Consider the following 20,127-nt stretch of genomic DNA (forward strand, 5'->3'; position numbering starts at 1 on the left):
TATATGGGAATTGCTAAGGCTGCTGTAGCCATATGGGACCCGAAAAAAACGAACGAAAACCTTTACCTCGACCGCAGCCGTCTCCTGTTTCCCGTTTTTGACTTGCTGCCAAGCATAAATTTTTGCAAAACTCAACAAATAACCCACGGGCAAGTGAGAGGACAGTCATCCAGGGTTTTTTTTTGCGCTTTCTCTTCCAAAATTTATTTTGTGGGCGTGCAGTTTTCAATTTGGCAGCCACCAAAATACCAAAAAAAAAAAAAAAATGCTCCAAATGCCTGCCAAAAAGCCAAAGTGTATGTTCAGTGGGTGCGTGTGTGTGTGTGTTCCGTGTATGTGTCTCAGCAAAATCAATAAAAACACATTTAAAACCGCATAAGGACAGTTGTACATGACAAAAGGTTTGACCCCGAGGACGAAGAATATGTTCTTGTATTTTTTTTTTTTTTTTTTGCTTTTGACTTTACCCTTTTGTCTCAACCATTTTGTCGTCGTCGTCGTTGGTGTTGTTGTTGTTGTTGGGGCTCTGTTTGTGTGTGCTGTTGAGTCAGCAAAATGAAATTGGCGGAATGCAGTCAGCAAAAGAAAGGCTAATTTTATGCCACAAAAACCAAAGAACCAAAAATTGTTGTTACCCCTCTGAAAAATGGTTAAAATGTCAACAGAATGTATTTGAAATTATGTGTACGCGTGGGTTTTTTGGGTCCAAAATTTTTGCGTTCACCCCCAAGTATGATAATGAAATTTTCCTTTTCATTTGTTATACAATTTGCTTTAGAAAATTAAGCAAAGAGACACGAAAATTGCTTTAAAAAGTCAACAAATTGTTTCTAATGAAAAATGGAACATTAACAAGAATTCAAGTAAAAGTTTTTCTTTGTCCATCATTTATAATTCTGTTACCTGTAAGATATCAAGTAGCTGCAAGTCTTTATCTTGATTTACTTAATGAAATATATTTTGTATAAATTGGCACTTCCATTCTATATTAAATTTTGTATGACGTATAGAAAAATAGTAGAGCAAAATGTATAAAAACGATTTTAGTAAGTTTATGTTCTCTTGAAACGTTTGGTGTACGATAACCTTAAAATTGTTGTTTAACAAAAAACACACTAATTGTTTTTAAGATGGCCTTGTTGCATTTTAGTTTGTGATTTAGTTGGCAACAAATATTATAATTATGATTTTTGGGAATACTAAAAGATACCTCAGTGAACATAAAGCTTTATGTTTGGCTAAGCATTATTCACAAAGTTCTTTCAATACTAAATATTTTATCTTGTTCATTTGTATATTAGTTAAAGTAAATGGTTAAAAAACCATAATTTCTAATCTGAAATTGATAGTTTTGCCTTTAAAATCTGCAAAAAAAGTTTCTTTACAACTCCTTATTGAAAAACATACCCTGATTTTCTTTTTGATGATTTTTTGGCCCGACTTGTATAAATAAATCATTAACCCAGTTAACCACATCTTTAACTCATCGTATTCAATGTACAAAACATCTGATATGCCAGTAGATTTCAATGAAATATTTATAAGTTCATATGTATGTATATGTTATTTTTTGTGTTAGCTCTCCTCTTCATCATGATTATGATGATAATTGATTGAAATTGAAGAGATGTTGAATTATTGCTATGTATACATTTATGCTCTAGGGGTAATTTATTTCTTTTGGTGACCTTCGTCATTTGCAAATATTCACATGGATCAGAAAAAAATGAAACCCAAGGACAGATAGAGGAAAAAAAAGTTGAAATAAAAATCATATGTGGCATGCAACACTCAGGCAAACAACAATCTGCGTGAGGCAGTCAGTCGACTGTCTACTCAACATCCGGCCATAGAAATTAAATGCGTACCACGCACATGTGGGATACCATGATGATGGTGTTGTTGCTGTTGTTGTTATTTTCAATGTTGCCGCGGTGTTGTTGTAGATGATGTTGGCCTGTGTACGCCACAAATAAATATTGCATAAAGTCAAATAGGCGGCACACACAAATACACACACTCACAAACAAAACAGAAATCCATTCGCCAAAAGGGGTCGCAGAGGAAGGGTGGCGAGACAACATCAACATAAAACATAAACAGACGCATTAGCAGCAAATCATTTAAATATACAGTAGCAAGAGAGAAAGAGAGAGAGAGATGGGTGCAAAAGAGATATCCATATATAGACTTATAGTTCAAGGGAGAGAATCAAAGAGTGAAGAAGTGAAAAGTGTGCGGAATGAATGCCACACAAATGAGCCAACGAGCGACTAACTGACTAACTAACGGTATGAAAGGCGAATGAAAGATAAACAAACAGAGCGAGAAAATATGAGGCATAGAAACAGAGAAAGGGAGACAGACTTTGAGAGAGCGATAGAAATAGATAAGGGAAGGGAAACAGAGAATGTACCAGACATTCACTGAAGCCAATAAATTTAGCCAGTGTTTGGGTCCAGCAGTTGCGTGCGAGGGTTACTTAAAGACTTCTCTCACACACACGCGCATAAATATCAATTAATCAACTAGGCGGCTATAGGGGCGTATGCGTGATAGTAATATCAAATATACTAATACATATAGAAAACTATTGAAAGCTTTACTTTACGAACGAATAATACGGTAGATACATACGACACAGTGTACCAATTCGATGAAGTCAGTAAATAAGTCGAATAATATGTGGATAATTAGTCAGCCTTTAAAATTTAAGTGGAGTTTTAAACTATATCCTCATAAAGAAATTCAGAAAAAGTTTTAGTACCTAGGCAAAGATAAATAAAGGGAGACATACCTAGAGAGATTAAGAAATAGTCTCCTAGTGAAGAAACAATGCTCTAAACTGAAATAAGTGAAATGAACGCAGAAGTTGATTTAGTCATCTAACTCATGCATTCATTCAATGCTCGACTATACCAAGTAAATAGTGAAACGAATCAAATAAATGAGACGCTTAAATAATCATTGCATTGCCTGATTGAATAATTAAACAAAAAATGAAAACGAAAATTCAAATTCTCTTCATGTAAACCTAATAATAGATATAAGGCTTTAGTTTTCATCATTTATTGTCAGTCATAGAATCTATTTAGCCCAAAGCACTCGAAATCGTTTATTTGAAATGCAAATCAACTTAACTAGCCTCTTTCTCTCTATGTAGTTGATTTTAAAGCTAATTGAAGATCAAATTTCATATTCTTGAGCCTTTTTCTGTGTTTACTTGGTTATTTATTTAAACTATTTTCAAGTTTCTTCACTTTGGTCGTTTGCCCCACCTTGTTATGGGTTCAAGTTAATGTTTTAGCCAGGACGAGCAAAAACTTCTAAAAACATTCACTGACCACTTTAGCCTCATTTTGGCCATCATTGTCTAGGCCACATTTTGACTTTTTCCCTTGTTGTTGCTTTTTGGGCTAATTATGCTAGCCATAAAAAGTCTTGCCGTACTATGTTATGAGTGTAAGAAAGAGAAAGAATTACTCGCTCACACACACACACAGACACATACACACTTAACACTTACTCATATACAGGATTTACTCGTTAAGTTTGTTCCGACCCCCGTAAAAGGCAAATCGCAGGCAGCTGTGCGAAATTCTTCAACTAAAATTGCAAAACTTTTCTACTCCCCAAAAAACTGTTGTGTGTGTGTGTGTGTGTGAAAGTGTGTCTATGTGTGTGAAAAATGGCCAAATAGCAACTAATATGGCGCACATTAATTACGACAAAATGGCGCTAATGTCGTCAGTGCTCACACACGCACACAAATACACAGAGAGTGAGAGATGGAGAGAGGGAGAAAGGAAATAAGGGACTAGCACACACGCACTTCCGTTTTTGGTTGCCTAGATTAGTATTCCAGACAGGGACAACTTTTTGTTCCTTGGGCAAAAACTCAGAAAAAGCAAAAAAAAAAACCATAAGAAAGAAAAAGAAAATGTCCTTTGATGGCATTGAAACGAATTGAACTGAAACTTAAATTAAACCAAAATTCAGCATTTAACTTTGATCCAAGATAATCTCTCACACATACACACACAGAAAAACAAACTAACATACAAATACATTTGCAATCAATAAATTTCGACACCTTAATTGACTTGAGGAAAAAAAAATTGGCTAGCAAAAAGCAGTAGACATAAAAAGCGAAATAATGTTTGTTTATAACATGAATCTTTTAGGTTATTCAGTTTTTGGCGAGGCATTATTAATGCCGCTTCATTATGAAATTGTGCAACAAATAATAAATCGATTAAGCAAATATTTGTCATGGGCTAAAAAATATGCATTTTTCATGGCAATGTTTGTATTTTTTTTTTCTAAAGAGTCGTCTCTGGACTCGGGCATATGCATTTGCATTTTCAAATAAATGAGTGTATGCGAGTGTGTGTGTGTGTGTGTATGTGAGTGTGTGTCATCCATTTTAATATTTCAACAAAACCAGAAATGACGTTGTAAAACCAACGCGGCTATATGTCAAATGTACCGCCACCCACCCAGCAAGCTCCAAAGTTGGACATCCCCTTCTGAAAAACAAAACCGGGAGATCGGTCGAAAAAGCGCGAGTGAGAGGAAGTGCTGCAGCCGGAGACTGGTTTTTAAAAATTTGCATGTAAATTTCATCGCATACATATGAAAATTGTATACACATATACATCTCTCCCGGTTTTTTTTCTTCTGTTCATTGTTGTTGTTGTTGTTGGTAGGAATCTGGTTGCTGGTTGCCATTCGCTTTGGATACGGGTAACTGGTAGCTGCTGTGCTGCATTTTAATAAATTTATGATTTTATTTGCAATGTTTTTTTTTTTTTTTTTTGCTTTTTTTGTTGTTCTCTTCTTTGTTTTTGTGTTTTGGTCAGTAGTAAATGTATGTCACACGCTTGACAATTTTCCTTTAACAAAACAAAAAACATATAATAACTATTCTTCATTTTAGTGAAACGAACATTTCATACCCTAGACTAGAGATTTTTAAACTTGAGAACTTTGAACTGAATATTACTTTTCTTAAGGAGGCAACCGTTTAGCCTATAGCAGATTTGTTGACAAAATCTCTTCTTGAGTCTTCTATTGGGCCTGTTGTGTTTTCATAAGTCTCTAGTTGTGTCTTCTAATAAGTCTCGCAATGAGAGTTCCATCAAATATCTTCTTGTTGTGCTTTTAGTCAGTTTCTTGCCATAGGTCTCTAGTCACTGAGTCTCTTATTGAGACTCTATTTGGGTATTATGTCTAAACTCCTGTTGAGTCTCCTTTTGAATCTCCTGATGAGCAATATGTTGTGTCTTTCTGTCAGACACTTATTGAACCCTTTAAGGTCTTTCAATTAGTTACCTTTTGGCTTTTTTATCTTATTACACTTTCTTAATCGATCACTTTTAATGCAAAGGTGTGGCTAATTGACTTTCTCTCTAGAGATTATCCTTTCTTATAATTGATCAAATTATTATTTTATATCGAACCATTTTTGGATATTAATACGCCACGCTTACATTTATAGTAAAGGGTGTACAAACAAAAAATTGTAAGGACCATAAATAACGAAAACATTTTGCTTTGGTTAAGATTTATACAATTTTTGTGTTTTTCCCCTTGTGTTAGCTTTTTGATTTCATTTTACCAAATCGAGACAAAATTTCATTGAGCAAAATGAAAAAATAATTGAAATATTTGCCAATCATTGCCGTTACGCAGATAAAGGGAGATAGAATACTTTTGCTCTCTTTCTCTGTTGGTTCTTAAGAGAAAGAAACGATTTCGTCGGAATTCCCAATTGCTGTCTGCGGCACGTTAATAAGCTGTTTTGCTGCTGCTTGCTGCTGGCTGCTACTTGCTGCCGTTTGTCCATGCTGGCAAACTCCATGCCAACGTCTTACCGACTTATTGTCTTAGTCCTTGTATGTGTGTGTGTTTGTGTCCTTTTGTAAGCATGTGAGTATGGATGTGGGTATGTGTTATCTGTCCTGGCATTTTGCTTGCTCTCTGTCAGCCTGTCGCCTCACTCTCTTGTTCCCTGTCTCAGTGTTTGTCTCTTTGTATCTCTGTGGCATTGGTCCTGGCGGGCTGTCGATTATCGAGTCGAGATTATTAACCTGTCAGTTTAGCGCTTTGTCTTTCCCCATAACAACTTGGCAAAGTCGCCCTGACAGCTGCCGACCATTAATGTAAAATATTTGTTTTATTAGATCCCCAACTTCTTTTCGCCAAAAAAAAAAAAAAGAATAAAAATAACAGAAAACTTCTTTGATTGAACTTTTTTCTATCAACTATCTATTGGTTTCGTGTGTGTGTGTGTGTGCCAGCTGGGCAAAACATTAAAAATGATTGGAAATCTGTTGTCACAGCATAGAACGACAAAGAGATCCCACTAAAGTGTTTCATTAGTGAATGAAAAGAAACAATTCCTATTCGCATAAATGATTTGAAACACTTTGCTATAGCATACTTATTTGGGCGGCTAAGAGATTCTATCTCAAGATGGCTTTAATGCCGAATGACATTTGGTAAGATTTGTTGCTGAAATACGTTTTCTATGGTCTAAAAATCAACTTTATCACGGGAATGTTCAAAGTCTATTACACAAAAAATTGTTTAAAAACTTTCCTCCTACAAAATTGTTTTTAAATATTAAGCTGTCTACTCAAAAATTTGATATGTACAATAAAAATTCTATAACTACAACTACAACAATCACAAACGACGCCGCTACCGCCTTCATGTACATTTAACATGGCCCATAACAGTAACCGTAGAGGATAGCAATGGCGTCGGCGTCGGCGGTCATAATAGTAACAGTTATAGTTGCAACTGGCACAACTTGTACACATTTTGGATACATTCTGTACAATGGGCAATTGCAATTGCACAATTCCCGCACGAGTGGCGGCTTTTAAATTTTAATTAACTCAAACCCAAACTGCTCCAGAGTCATTGCCGCCATCTACAAATGCAAAAAAATCTGCAGGAAACCTCTCATATACAGTAAGAGTAGTAAAATGAAAATGCAGGAACCAAAAACGGGTGTGGGGGAAAAAACCAAGTTATTATTTATTTCATGTTATTTTGTGCTGTTTCAACGCGCCATAAATGCCCCGAGTCTAGGCCCAAGTTTTTGGGGCCAGTGACTTTGTGAAGGACAGAAGAGGACAGGACAGAACAGTTCATATATGTCCATAGGAAGAGACGCGCAGAAAAGAAGATGGGAGACGGGAAATTTGGCTAGGCCGTTAGCCATTGGCCCCATGTTCATTTATTTATGAGCATTTTACACAGTCAGTGCGCAGACAACATGACCAACAACAACAACAACAACAAGAGCTACAACAGAGACTCTGTGTGAAAGTCAACACAGACAACGGATGGGCCGACGAAAAACTTGACTCTTTTTGGTTTTTGAGGGTGCCCCCGACCTGCCTGCCTGCATTCAAAAATTATGCAAATTTTTTATGTGTTTTTTTCCTCCCCTTGTTTTGCCTCAGTTATTTTTCCGTAAATTCTTCTTCTTAGCCGACTTTGTGATGGGTAAGAGGAGATATTAGGGAAGAGGATGAATTTAGTTTTGGGTTCCATTTCGCTGCTGTGCATGTCTTTTGTGCTATGCTTGAGGGGGTCAAAAGTTCAACTGCTGTTTCATCGTCATCGTAGGTGGGCCTACCAACCGTACTGCCCCTCCCCATAATGTCATCGTTGTCCTTGTCAACGCAGCTTTTGTGTCTCTCTGTGTGTGTTGTGCGCCTAGTTGGAATAGTATATAACCCATTTTTGGCTTTTTACGACTACAAGCTGAAAACAACAAACTGCACAAAACTCGTCCTGTTTGTCGTTGTCCTGCGGTGTAGCTCAACTCCCCTTTCATTCCCACGCTTTTATCTCTTGGTTTCACTGCCGCATGCAAAAATTCTGGTACCCACTCAGTTTAACCCCTTTAGCCACATTGTAATGTTCAGGCAAGCGAAACCCGGACAAGAGTTGACTCAAATTGCATTTGGTGTCCGGCGGTTTTTTTGTTTCTCGTCTAAAGAAAAATATGAATAATGTTGACTCTCACATTTGAACGGAAATTTGTTTTATGCAATATTTTTATTCGCTTTTTTGACAATATATGTGTTTAGTTAAAAATTATACAAAACATTAAAAAGAAATTTAAAACTCCTTGAGAAATTTGTCACAAGAAAGAAATTTGTTTTTTGAAGAGCATAGATTAATTTTATTTAAGAGGCTATGGCATCTTAGATACAGGAATAATTATACACGGAGAGAATCCAATTCTCTGCAATCAGCTAAAAAGTATGCTACAACTTGAAAAGCGGTTCATACACTTCGATAAGCCGATATTGAAAGTAGTTTAAAGGAAAAGTGTGTAAGAGACAAGTTACGTTATGACAAGTACTACAAAGTTAAGTTCTTGCCAAGGAAATCGAGACATAAATACAGTCTAAGCCCTACATTGTTATATTACACAGTTAGGACCATAGTAAAAACCAAGTAATTACATTAAAAATAAATGGACTTAGTTATTAAGTTATCATGTTTAAAACTGCTCTTTTAACAATTTAGTTAATAGAAAGTGAGTTTGAAACCTTTTGTAACACTTAGAAGGCTTTGAAATTTCTTTGAAATAACTCAGATCTTTCTGAATCACAAACCTTCAGTTCAGTATACATACATATATTGTATACAACAATGGAATCCGTTTCAAAAAAGACTAAAGATAATGATTTTTACCAAGGATCTTTTGATGCCACATTGCCAGACAGATCAAATTGCTTGTCTAGTATGGAAAGCTCTTCATTATACCATTCAGGGTGCAAATATTATGAGGAACAGCATATTCAAGATATAAGACGAGGACGCAATAGTCTAGGTCTAGCCGTACCCTTGCGCATCAAAATGGATCGTTTTGCTGCAAAGGGTGTGGGCCGTTTGCCATTTCTGGCATCAAGCAATCTAATGGATGATATTATAACCGGACGTTGTGATACAGTATTCTATGAAGATTTCATGAATTTGCCAGAGTATATGGAGCAAATGTCTACACCGCATAAAGTAGTGGAAAAAGCTTTTGGTATATATAAGAACTAATACTAATTGGCGGACATTTGCTGCATCTGTTAGTCGTAGTTTCTATATTTCCAATAAACTGTAGAACAACTGAGTACTAATGTCTGTTTTCCACTTTCAGCTCAAAGCTCTAAGCGTGAGATTATTATTTAATCCATTCGGTCTAACATTTTAACTTTTATACGCTTCAGTTTGCCTTTTTTTAACCCATATCAAAAATTGGTTCCAATTTAATTTCAAGCTGAAACTGGTAATCAACCATTTCCATTAAAATCAAATCGAAATTAGACACACAAAAGACCATTAATCTTTGCCAACGAAGCCAACATTCCACTTATTTGCTGTTATCAGGGCGGTAACACGAGGCCCACCAGGGAATTTTAGAGAAGGGTGAAGCAGCTTTGTGGTGAAGGAGGGGCGTTGTGGGCGTGGCAGCTTAATCTGCCAAATGCAATCTATGTATATATGTGCATTTCCCTGTCCTGTCTCCATGTGTGAGTGTGTGTGTGTGCGTCTATTTATACAAATTATTTATTTTTGCCAACATTTTAAATTGCGAAATTGTCTGTGGCCAAATCGGGTTTTTCCCTCCTCTCCCACTATGGATCTTTCAGCGTTTTTGTCTGTGCGTTTATCACCATTCAGAGTGTATTTCTGTTTAGGGCCAACAATCGTTTATGGGCTTTTATGCGGCTTTATTTACTGGTCTGGTCTGGTCGGAACTGGTCTATGGTGTAATGTGGTTGAGATTCTGCCCTTTGCTTTATGGCATAAACGTTGAAACATAAAACATTTTTAATTTGATGTTTATCAATTTCTGCAAATATTTCACTGTCAATTACATGACTCACAGTCCTCAATCCACACAGTCTGCTTGGTTTGTCTTTATTTTGTTTTCTTCTCAGCAAGTAGTTTCGCCCACAAATGTCATTCAAATTAAATTTTGCGTGAAAGTAGCATTTAAAAAAAAAAAAAAAAAGAAAATGGGAAATGGGAAACAAACAAAATGTGGCTGAAGGGCTGACTACGCCGTGGGCGTGGCTTGGCATAACAATTGTTGTTGTGGCTGCACCATTAAAAGCAAAAGGCGCAAGGCGAAGCAACAGTCTCACTTAAGACGTGCCATATCCCTCCTACTACATACCAGATGTATATGTACACATATATATTGTATGTAGTCTACTTTAGGGCTCACATCACATCTCAACACACCCACACACATGAGCACATACACATAGCCAGCACGTGACGCCAAGATTGAGCCCTGGGTTAGGAACAGGTTCGGCTCACGGCTCAAGGCTTTGTCGCAGGCTTTTCATCGTTTTTTTCTTTACCATACCCTGTAATCGTTTCATTAAGGTAGGTATATGATACTGATAAAATGATAGCTATATAATAAGTCAAACGTTATATACATTTTTGGAATACATTGTAATTCTATTTCTTCTTAAAGTTAAAGTCCAGGCATATGTAAAGGAAAATGGAAAATAACTATTAAAATTGCTCAAAAGTTTTTAAATGGCGTCAATTTGATTCGAATCAAACCAAAAATGAAAAGAAAATTTAATTCAATCCTATATATGTATATGTAACACTTCCTATTTGGGATGAAGTTTTCAGGTTTTCTTTTCTAGAGTTATTAAAAACTTACTTCAAAAAAAAAGTCTACATATTCTTTGTATACCATACGAATTATTTCAAAGTCGTCATACTTTAAAAACAAGGTTTACATTGGTTAAAATATATTTAAAAATTGATTTTCCTTACTAATTTGTGATTGAAGATAGATTATTTTCAGAGACAAAGCTGGAGAAAGCAAATAGCCTAGAATCACCTTAAAAGTATGCTATAAAATGTTAACTGGCATACAAATTACCTATGAACCAAAACAAAACTTACACGTAAATAGCAAATGCAAAACCAACAAAAAACTGCCAACGAAATAAAGAACCAAAGGGTGTCTACTAGTCTTTTCCTTAGTCTAAGAACTCAACAACGTTTTTTTATGTTCGCTTTTTTCGTGTTCTATTGTACGCAGTTTGGTTTAAACAATTGTGTGTGTGTGTGTTTCTTTGCCGTGCCTGTGCCTTAGCATTGGAGACGCCTCTTTGTCTGACTGCTTTTGCCGGGTTGCTGCGTATCGCCATATGTCGTTCTACGGTTCTTAAGGTTTTTATCCTTTTTACATTTGTTTGGCCTACTGCGAATGTTTGTCTGCATCGTTTTCTTGTTTGTTTGTTTTGTTTGTTACCCCTGCCATTTTTTTTTTGTGCCCTTCTTTTTATTCGGCAGAGTTACGATTAAATGAATGTTAGGGATTTGTCGGCGTTTAACTGTCTTTTGTGTTCTATAACTTTCTTTTCCCTGAAACCTTTTTCCCCAACCATTACTACACACACACACAAACACATACAGAAAGCAGTCAGATAGCATAAGAGACACGTCTGTGTTTGTTTATGTAATGGTTATGATTTGATTATACTTTTACACACAGACAATAACTAAACCAAGAAATTTGCACATCCTTACATATGTATAGAATATATTTCTATCTGTGTCTAGACTCTGGACTCAACTCAACTGGTTGAGTAAGGCCCACAATTCAATGCGGCAAACGATTTAATTGGTATAGAATTTTTTACTTTTCTCAGAAATAAATAATAAATTTAATTTCAAAAGGTTTTCTTGAAAATTTTGTTTAAAGCCAAATCCGATAAGAAAAATTGCCAAAAAGAAGAAATAAATCTCCTGCCAGGCACATCAAAAGCATCAAAAAAAAAAGAAAGTCTCTCTTTTTCAATAATTTCATTTGCCTTCTTCCCATTTTTATTTTCATTGTCCAACTGTTGCCGTCTGCCCAAAAAAAAAAAATGTATGTACATATATACATAATGCGCATGCAAAATGTAAGAAAAAACCATTGAAAAGAAGAAAATTTGAAGGCATAAGCAAAGCTGCTGGAAATTGCGGGCTACTTTATGTCTGATTGTCTGGTTGAGCATGTTCTTACGTTCATGAAGGAAGAAAGAATATTATGTCATGGGCTTTGTACCCCTTTTTTCCTCTTCTTTCTATCGTAAGCCATGTTTGCGTGGGCAATTGCTGCCTGGCTGCCTGGTTGGATGACATATCACCTATAGCATATACATACACCATGTACTTATATACATATATTTATATTTTTCTATATACTTCCTCTTTGTATATACTTTCAGGTTATGGCATGTTATTTTTGTGCCCATTGGCGTTATGTTTTGTACCATCGCCTACGTGCATTGTGTGGATAATAAAGCAAAAAGCTACCGGAATAAGTTACAGTGGTTCTATATTTGGCCATTGCTGATTTTCAATTTTGAAACCGATTTCATATTCTGTAAGTAATTTATGCAATATTATGTAATCATATCAATAACCATGTCAAAAGAGTATGTATATATGTATATACATTGCTTGTGTTTAGATATTTGCGTAACGTCTTGTGGTTGGTCGCCTTAAATGAACTTTAAGCAGAATGCTAAATCATATGAATTATTTTGTAATATTTTTGTTTCAGCCCAATCATAGCAGATGTAAAAGTTTTCGAAAAGTAGAAATGAACATTTGTTTGAAGAAACTAAACTTCAAACTGAATGACGTATGGAAGATAAAGTTAATAAAATAGGATTATATTTATACTAAACTGAGCACTAAGGATATTTACCAAAGTATTATACGCAGCGTACGTAAGAAAACATTTGACAGAAAACTACGCACAACTAGTTAATCTACTATTTACTCGTATTTATAACTTAGGGTCTTATCTAAATCACAATGAGAACTGAAGATGTGTATAGCCAAAAGTCATGATTCTCGATAATTATTTCATGGCTCTCTAGTAAGTTTCTGATTCCACTGTACTTGTTTCTGGCTGCAAGAAGAAAGGGAGAAAAAAAGTGTTATTATATTTTAACCGCATACGTTGAGGGGCCACAAATACAGGATAACAATACCACGGACAATATTGGACACTTTAAGCGTGGCAAGTTGCGGGTGGGCAAGGGAAAGCAGCTGTCTGTGTGTGCCTGGTTATTGTATAGCCTTTTCACACCTAAGCCCAAGGACAACAATGCATTGGCTTTTGGTCTGGGGACTCTCTATATGGAAAGTGCTTTAACAATGCCAAAAGATATAAACAATATGCGGCAAAAAATAAAGAGTAGGATGTGAAAGGTGTATTAATATTTATTAAATAAAAATAGTTGTTTTTACCAAAGATTAAACGTAGTCAACTAAAATTAAGTGAAAACTTCAAGTTGAATGGCAACTACTCCATCTTCAAGTCATTGGCAACTACCCGCAAAGCCTCCTCATCTCTCTTTGCCATGCTTTGAGTGGCTTGGTTGCACCTTAAGCCAGCAGCAGTAGGAAAAGTCTCTCTCCGCTGCGTTGGCCATGTTCCGCTTCTTTTGTTTAGCTTTGATTTAACATTTTGTTCGTTTACTTTTCAGTTTAACAGGCGGCAAACGCACCATGGACGACAGAAGTGAAACTCCCAACCCCTTTGGCATCTTGGCACCTTGGCATTCCCCTAGGAGCTCGTAGCCAGTTTTTTTTTTTTTGTTTTCCTTCTACATTTTCACGTTGGCAATTTCATTTGGCCCCGGCTAGATGTGCGGGTTCAGTTCAAACTGAAATGTGCTTTTAGTGTTTTCTTTATTTTTTCTCCAATTTTTTTTTTTTTTTTTTTTTTTGCCTTCGTTCTGGCCATTTCTGTGCTCACTTGGTCCGTTTTACAATGTTCTTTTGGCCGTGTCGCAGACGAAGTGCGCGAAACTTGACTCGAACTAAAAACTGAAACAGGAGCTGCCATCAGTTCTCTTTCCAACTGCAACTCCTGCTCCTACTCCAACTCCTTTTCTAGCTTCATTCAACTCTTGTTTTGCAGAGTTGACAACTTTTTTTGTTTTTGTCTGTATGTGTGTGTTGTGCGCTGTGTTTTAGTTTTAGTTTTTAAGTGTAGTTGGTTTTAGTTGCTTTTGCTCTCTCTGTCTCTCTCTTCATCCTCCATTCCATTCAGTTCCTTTTTTTTTTTTTGCTGCCTCCTTTGGAGTCCTTTTTTGTCGTCATGTTGCACAAAGTTAAATGTTTCTACGTCGCTGATGTGCAGCCGGGCGGCACAAATGCGAAATGGCTACAAACAATTTGAAGCAATAAAATGTGGGTGGGTCCAGAGTGGATTGGGTAGTGGGTGTGGGTAGGGGTGGTTGGTGGTGTTGTTCTACAAGTCTAAGTACAACTATGTTCGTACACAATTGCGCAAAAAAATGCCAGCAAAATAAAAGCGAAATTGAATTGTAAAATTGTAATAGTTCCCATCCACTGACAAGGACAGAACTGGACAGGCTATTGATGGGAGGAATCCAACACTTAAACCCGAGATTCAGAGATTCCTTTGCTCTCATCCCAAACAACCGCAGAGTAACGCGGCTAACCGCATTTCTAATTGCCAATAGAAGGCAACTATTTGCATTGCCATTTCTATTCATTTCTTTCAATGGGAATGAAAATGCCTTTTGCACATATGCAAAAAGTTGATCAAATTTTCCTAGAATTCCCATTTTTCATTCCTAGATCAATCACCATGCTAAAGCATACACATATTAGCTATTTAGAAAGTTATATTCTTCCATTTCAAAATTTCTTACCGTAGACAGGCAAAGTTTACCTTGTAGCGTTAATATCTAGATGAATTTGATTAAATACCTACTTGTTATTTAATTTTTTGTGTCTTTCACATGTCAAACTAACATTCTTACTCCCTCTCATTACATAGTTAAGTAATTCTAAGATACAGAATTATAACTTGTAACAGATTCCTTAAGCTCAAGTCATAGCCAAGTCAAATTCCTATATTTACAACACGTAATAAGTATATACATGGATACATATGAATCTCCATGTCTCTTGCTTATTCTCTTTTTCTTTCTCTACCTCCTCTCTTTTTCTCTATTAGTGTTTCGTTCTCACTCACAATAGATGTATGCAAACTTGCAATCTTTGCTTTTTCGTTCGTTTTGGCAACAATTACATGTTTAATTAACGAAGAGAAGAAGTCTCTGCTCCTTGTTTTCTAATTAGAAAAGAGGGAGAAACACATACAGAAATAGAGAGAGAGAACAGAAAAAGATAGCAAGTTTGTTGCTAGTTCGTCAGTCGGCATTCAAATTTTAATTTAGATTTTGTATGCAAATGGTCTTAAATGTTGTATAACAATTGCAACAAGAATTGCGAAAAGGCACAGACAGAGAAATAGAGAGAAAATGCAACTTTTTGGCCGACAAATTGTTATGAATGCACATTTGTGCACCTCTTTGTGTGTGTGTGTCTGTGTGAGACAATGTTCGTATGTGTGTGTGTGTGTGTTTGTGCAGTAGGCTTAGTTCTGAGTCCCTAACATTAGCAATTGCAAGTTACAGTTGCCAGTTACAGAACTTTGCCATAAGGCTTTGGGTCTCTAAGCTCTTAAGGAGCTGCCCAAAAGACAAAGCTACCTGTCTTACTTCCCCTTCCACCTCTTCTATCTCTTTCTCGCTCAGTTGAATGCATTTGCCTGTTACCTGAACTTATGATTAGTGTCCTGCAGCAAATTGCTAGGATTAGTTGGTTCCCCCCACCCGACAAAAAGAAATTTATTGTTAATTTTTGTGTGTGGGAAAATCAATAAAAATTAATGTGCATCTAGACAAAGTTTTTTTCTCTTCTTTTTTTTCTGAAGCTCCAAAACTTTAAATGCAACATAAACATTATTCCCGAATTTTATTTTTTTCTTTTTCGTACTACAAAACTTTGTCTTTATTTATTTTTTTATAGCCAGCCGCCTTCTATTTTATATGAAAAGTTTTTTGTTTGTCAATTTTTTTGTTGGGTGTTTGTATAATTTTTTTGCAGTATGTGAGAAAAGTTTGGCTTTATTTTTATTTCTTTTTTTTTTTTTTGTAGTTTTTGCTCTGTTTTTTATATGTTTTTAAACATAAACATAAATTGCTAATGTTTAGGAGAATGTTTTTTCTTCAACTTGTAAGTTGGCTGGCAAATTTAATTTAAATAAAAATAAGTAAAAAATCTGAAAAGTCAACGCTCAAGTATGTAAATCCGCAAAAAAAAAAGTGCCAAAGATTAATGAACATCTTTTTGCCGCAATAACAAGAAAAACTTAAAGAGACTGAGAGGCAGAATGAGAGAGAGAGAGACACAGAGAGCTAAAAAGATTTTCTTTTTTTTTTTTTATTTTGGCCAAGACTCTTTAGCATACGAAACGAGGCCGTGGCATGCACGAAAGGAGCTGACAGGACCCTCGGGCAGGTATGAAAAGGCAACAGAAAGCGGCGTCGGCAACTGCTTATTTATTTATTTATTATGCGGCCAACACTAAAATGTAACTAAAAACACCAAGCCGACGCCTGCCAACACATGATGTTGTCTACACACACACACACACAAACACAGCCACACATGACAAGGAACTGGAACCGAAACTGAGTCTGGGATTGGGATTGGAGTTGAAGAACGAGAGATGAGTTGACGGTTGAGGCCGCTTTGATATATTATGCACGCTTGAGGGCAGCAACAAATAATCAAGTATCAAATTCCACACGGAATCCTAACGAAAAATACACAGACACAGCGAACGATTTTTTCCTGTGTGTATGTGTGTGTGTGTGTGGTGTGTGCTGTGGTGTATGGATGCCACCAAGGGAGTAGTAGTTCCTAATGGGTGGGTAGGTCTTAGGTAGGCCACAAAAACAAAGCCAGATGAGAAGTGAAGAGCAAAATGGAAGACGAACAATCTACTCATTTCTTCAGTCGCTCAGGTGGAAGCATCAAGAGCTTGTGGTCTGAGTTTATGGCGCGTGCGACAAATGAACAATGTCACACACACACACACACCCAGATAGATACCTCCACATTCTAGGATACCCCAACAGACCACATGGCAACATCTTTTAGAGGCTAAAACTCCTACAACCTTCTTGTGTTTGTCTGAGCTCTTGGCTTTGTCTAGTAACAGCAACAGCAACAGAAACTAGGCAGGACAAAAAATAAAACAAAAACAGAAGAAAAAAAAACTGGCTAAGCCGATTAACAAAGCATAATAGTTGCCAGTTCCAGGACAATAAAGTCCACAGCATGTCCACATCCAAAGTCTATCTCCCGTTTTGTTCTCATCCTTGAAGTATGAGCTCAGCAAAGTTGTTTGATTTTCCACAGTTTTTCTTTTAAAGAGATTAGCAAGAAGCAAAAAAAAATAACAACCTTAAAGATTTACATAGATAATTCATGGAAATTTCGCCAACAAAATATCAATTTTTTTTTCTTTCTGTTTCTGTTACTTGAACTTTAAAAATGCGCAAAATTCTTCATTCTCTAAGAGCATATACACTTCGTGAATTAGGTTTTTGTGCCAATCATCATCTGGTAGCTGGCTGGATGATCCTGCGTGGCATGGATGTAGGTCGAAGACATTTTGCCTTTGGGGCTTAAGAGTGGGCTAATAAGTTATGCAATTGTAATGAGCTCAAAATTAATATAAAAGATAAAATATTTATATTTATTATAGAATAGACTTTGAAGCTCATTGAATTTCCTTTCAGAAAATTGTAGTTCTAGTTTAAAAAAAAAAATCATAAAATGTATACCAAATAAAGGAAGTTTTTCATTAAGACTTAATACTTGTGAAAATTTGTTTAAAATTCAATATTTGCGTTCATTTGCAGATTGTAATTTCCTGATTGTTCCTTCATAAACTACGCCCATGTCTGCTTGTGGTTTCACTTTGTTGTTATTTTTGTTTTTCCCCCTTGTATTTTTTCTTGTATTTAGACATCTTGTTGTTGGGGAATTTGCGTAGAAAATCTCATGAGTCAAACATGAAAATTATTTTCCTTTGCTTGATTCTCAGCTTGTTTTTTTCGTCTTGGTATTTTTCCTTCTGTTTTCTTTCTGCGTATTTGTATTATTTCTTTTGGCTCACTGTGATTTATTAAGGTTGGCTTTTATTTTCGTTTTGTGTGGCAAACATTAAGCCTTATTTGTTCATTAGTGGTGACTGTTTGAAAGAAGATTTTTGGTTTTATTGAAAATATTATAGCCTAACATTTTGGGCAATGCCTATTAGAGGGCTGCAGCCGCTCAACTGTCAAGGCTAATAAGTGCAAATAAATTTCAAGTAGACTTGAATATTCTTTTTCGTTCTAAAAGAAAAAGTCTATGAATAAAATACGGAATCTGAATCTATTTAAGATTCTTTCTTTTCATAGAAAAATCAAATAGAAGATGGAACGGTTGGGGCAGCGTCTGGTAATGGCTAGTAAAGGGGGCGTGACCCTTATAGGGTGACAGAGGAAGAGCAAAGATGATAAATGTCCTTGCCAAAACCATGAAATAAATGAAGGCAAACAGAAAAGTCGAAACCAAATGAAAGGACTGAGGGGGAGGAAAAAAAACGTGAAGTGAAGTGAAGTTCGTTCGTTGTGGTAAGTGGGCTACTCCATATCCATGCAGACCAAACACACAAACAAAAAAAAATGTTGACAAACTCAACGACTTTGTCCTCAACGACGCTCAACGTTGAGCGTTGTGTTGTCATTCAACGCGATGTCAGTGCTCTTCCCCTTCAGCAACACACGGCTTTCACCCTCATATAGCTCCTTCATCGGCTCTTTGTCACATCTTCTTCCACTTTTCGTTTTTTTTTTATGTCAGCTTTCGGCTGCCAACAAACAGGAAAGGCAAAAAAATGTTGAGAAAGCGGCCAACAGTAGAAAAATTTTTCCGTCGTCTTTCAAGTTGAATCAGTGACGAAAGTTTTTCGGCTAACTACACACACACTCATTCGCCCATCACTTTTTTGACCAGCTGGGAGAAAGTTGTTTTGGTATTTTCCTTCGATTTTTGCCCCTTTTGTGCCACCGATTCTTGACTTTTCCCCATTTTTACTCGATATCTTTCATCACAAAGCTGATACTCCCCCACACATCAGCCCACCTCTATTAGCTTGTTGGAGGGTGGGCGTGGTTTCAGCTGTTGCCCGCAAATCAGTTTAAAATTGCTGGGGTTTGGTCGTGGTCAGAAATGTTTATCAATAATAAGAAATAAAACATAAACCTAAAATTTAACTTACCTGCCAAAAGATTAAGTAAAGCTGCAAAAAAATTGAAAAATAAACAAATTAAATTAAAAGAAAATTAAACGAAAAAAACAATTGAAAGGATAATGAAAATGAAAATTTATACGCCGACTCAATTTAGTGATCATTAGAGCAAATTAATCGTGAAAATCTCAAAGGAAAATCCTTTATGGAGAAGCAAAACTTTTACTCAGGCTTCAACTTCTTCTTTAGGATGAAGGATATATCTAAATCAGAGTGTGGCCAAAGAAGTTTACAAACTTAACTCATCAGATATGCCTCTAAATAAGCATTTATAAAGCTGCATGGCAAAAACTTTTCAGCCACCTTCCTCCAAGACAACCCACCTCGCTCCCCGCCTCTCTCTCCTCATCGTGGTACTAAAATTGAAGCGGCAAGCCAAACATAATTTCAAAGTTTTTAGCCAGCAAAATTTTGAGTACGTTGTTTTCATAGAAATGCGATAAATACTTTTATGCCCCGCCAAGGCGGAACTACACCAAGAAACAAACAGACCAGAAAAAAGGAGAAAGAAAAAATGACGGGAAGTGGTTTGCGGCAAGCATTGAGCACGGCGGGGTGTGAAAGGGGAGTTGCAGTTAACTTGGAAAACATTGAAATGCTAAAGTGAAAAGTTTGTTTGTTTTTTGCCGAACGCAACAATGAAAATTGAATTGAAAACATAGAAAACACGCGCACACATACACACGCAAAAGCGAAATCTAACATTTATATGTATATATATCTAATATACATATATAAATTTATGAAAAACTCACATAGACACCACATACCCACACACACACATGCTTAGAGAACTTTGCCATTAAAATGTTGTGCAAGCAAGCGGAAGACTATGCAATCCTCTGCCCTGGGGCAGCCATTCAACAGACAGACCGCTG

General features: G+C 36.2%; 1 protein-coding gene across 4 annotated transcripts in view; it reads right to left on the reverse strand.

Moving 5' to 3' along the window:
* Positions 1 to 20,127, reverse strand: part of side-VIII (sidestep VIII) — an 83,441-nt gene that overhangs the window by 52,792 nt on the left and 10,522 nt on the right. For 2 of the 4 annotated variants that reach the window (XM_068291142.1, XM_068291140.1), the window contains exon 3: positions 19,220 to 19,240. The exons of the other annotated variants lie outside the window; for them this stretch is intronic. In XM_068291142.1, coding sequence (XP_068147243.1) covers positions 19,220 to 19,240 — 21 coding nt within the window. The remainder of the gene's footprint in view (positions 1 to 19,219; positions 19,241 to 20,127) is intronic. 4 annotated transcript variants of the gene reach the window in all.

Source organism: Drosophila tropicalis, unplaced genomic scaffold (genome assembly GCF_018151085.1).
Source record: "Drosophila tropicalis isolate 14030-0801.00 unplaced genomic scaffold, ASM1815108v1 contig_593, whole genome shotgun sequence".
Classification (NCBI taxonomy): domain Eukaryota; kingdom Metazoa; phylum Arthropoda; class Insecta; order Diptera; family Drosophilidae; genus Drosophila; species Drosophila tropicalis.